At 37.9% G+C, this 2,595-nt stretch overlaps 1 protein-coding gene across 1 annotated transcript; it reads left to right on the top strand.

Annotated features, from left to right (window-relative positions):
- The first annotated feature begins 571 nt into the window (after window positions 1–571).
- LOC149539792 (uncharacterized) lies at window positions 572–1,387 on the top strand. The gene has a single exon (XM_089802612.1). The coding sequence runs from the start codon at window positions 572–574 to the stop codon at window positions 1,385–1,387; it is 816 nt and encodes a 271-aa protein (XP_089658738.1).
- Window positions 1,388–2,595: the final 1,208 nt, after the last annotated feature.

Below are 2,595 nucleotides of genomic sequence, written 5' to 3'. Positions count from 1 at the left end.
ATAAAAATAAAAATAAAAATAAATTTAATTTCATTAAAAAATGAAAAGGATAAATATTTACAATTAAATTTATTAGTACAATTAAAATTAAAGTGTGATGTATTAAGTTATTTAATTCAATTTATAATTGTTATCAACAAATTGAATTTTATATGAAAAAATAATTGTATATATTAAATAATAATATTTATAATTCTTTCAAATTAATAATTTATATTATATTGTTTATAATATGATCAATAAAAAAATAGATATTATTTTAAAAAAACCTAAAAGTCTAAACTATACACTTAGAAAAATGGCATGGTTTCATTGTATGTAAATAATAAAATAAGACATCTAATAATAATAACACCTTTTACATACAATATGGTTGCATTGTATATGAAACTGTTTGAAACCCACTCTGCAACTCTGTCGCCTTTTGCCACTCCTTTTCAAATTTTGAATTCAGCGTATGGCAGGCCCTAAACCTCTTGACCCTCCACCATGCCCGGACTTGCAAATGGTGTTAACCCTACACAGGGATTTGGATGTTTTGACATAATGGTGTGGGGCCATAGATGTGGAGATGAAGACAATCTCTAGCCCTACCCCCTTGAGAAATGGAAAACCTATTGGTGATCCTGTGGAAGGCAAAAAAAAGTTGACAGTTGGGACCCCCATTGGGTGGAAGAATGCACTAGTGGGTACTAATGTGGCTAGAGATTCAATGGAGGATCCTAAGATTGCACATAGTGCTAATGGGCCAGTGATCTCCCTTCCTGATACTTTGGTGGACAACATTACTTCTGGCCTCAAACTATGTGTAGTTGGTAGATTTGTTGCCTTCAGACCCACGATAGAGATGGTCCGAAAGTGGGTAGGCCAAAAATGGAAAATTAAGGGAAGTGTTGGTATTTCTGCAATGCCAAGCGACCTTTTTTGTTTCAAATTCATTGCAGAGGAGGATATCAATTTAATACTTTCAGGAACTTGGTACTATAGAAAGCATTGCCTTGCCTTAACAAGGTGGCACATGGGCTTTGATGCTAGCATAGAGCTCAACAAGCTAGCTTCTGTCTCAATACGACTACCTAGATTGCCCCTTGAATTCTGGGATGAGAAGATTCTAAGGTGGATAGGGAATTCCTTCGGTCATTTTGTTATTGTGGACACGATAACAATGCAAAAATCTAGACTGGTGTATGCCAGATTATGTGTAAATGTGGCATTAAATCGAGCTCTCCCGATTGTGATCACTCTAAAAACTAAATGGGGAGAGAAATACCAACCTATAGAATACGAGAACGCAAGACTTTTCTATCAGAAGTGTGGACAATTCGAGCATGTCATAGTGGACTGTAAAGCCCAACTACAGAAGGAGAAGGATCCTCGGGAATCATAAAAGAAACCCTAGGGAAATCCTCGAAAGCTCTATGGTTGGAGGAGGCTATTGCTGGCACTCAAATCCTGGAGGCTAACAAGGTGCAGGATACCCTAGTCACAGGGTTTAGAGGGCTAAGTGAACCCGAAGTGAGGGAAGCTTTAGATGAAAAGAAGAAAATGGAAGAGTATCCATTTAGATGAGAGAGAGGAATTAATAAGGTCACCTTTGGGGGGACCTCAGGAAGGTGAGATGATGGAGGAAGGTGAAATAGTGGTACACCAATCCCTTCTTGGTTCTCTAGCAAGACTGAGAAGTAAGGGATTACAGGAACACAAGTCTATAGACTGTGTTACCCATGAGAGGTTATGCACCCCTCTAAGAATTACGAAGGCCTCTCCAACGGAGATAGCAGCAAAAGTGATGGCAACTTTAGATAAAGCGGAAGCTGAAAAAGAACTAAGACCCACTTCCCCACAGGTGGGTGATAATGAGGAATGAGAGGTTCAGAAAAGGAAGAAAAGGAGGGGAAAAAACCCAGATGTAGGAACATGTGGCACAACTAGAAGACCAAGTAGCAGAGCAACTAGGAAAAAACAAGCAGCAAGGGACATGGTAGTGGTAAGCAACTTACACTGGAGACTGTAACAAGAGGTAAGAAATGAAATTTCTTTCTTGGAACTTAAGGGGGCCTAAATAAACCCCCTAAACAATATGCTTTAAAGTAGTGTATATTCTAGGAAAAGGTTGATTGTGTGTTAATCCAAGAAACTAAAATGTCTAGTGCAAATTTTGGTAGACTTGTGGGTCATATTTGGCCTGGGGCTACCTTCATGCATGTGGATGCTGACGGAGCCTCAGGGGGTATTGCTACCACATGGAACCCATGTTCTATGACTGGATTTGAGTGATGGAAAGATGATTTTTTTCTAAACGAGTAATCAAAGATGCGGGGTTTATCAATATCTATGCTTCTAATAATAAGATAGGGAGAAAAGAAACCTAGGGAAAGCTAGAAAGAATAAAGGATACTATGAAGGAAAAATAGATAATGTGTATGGGAGATTTTAATACCCTTATCTACCACTCAGAAAAGTTACGTGGAATTAGAGATTGCCCTAAAAGTTTGCAAGATCTTCATGATTTTATGGGAAAAATGGATTTAATAGATGTAGACTTGAGAGGAAACCCATTCACCTGGACTAATAATAGAAAAGGAAGTGATCTCA

Source organism: Cupressus sempervirens, chromosome 9 (assembly GCF_028749045.1).
Source record: "Cupressus sempervirens isolate cs-2001-9-10 chromosome 9, ASM2874904v1, whole genome shotgun sequence".
Taxonomy (NCBI): domain Eukaryota; kingdom Viridiplantae; phylum Streptophyta; class Pinopsida; order Cupressales; family Cupressaceae; genus Cupressus; species Cupressus sempervirens.
The sequence above is the reverse complement of the archived record's forward strand: the minus strand, read 5'-3'. Positions and strand labels throughout refer to the sequence as shown.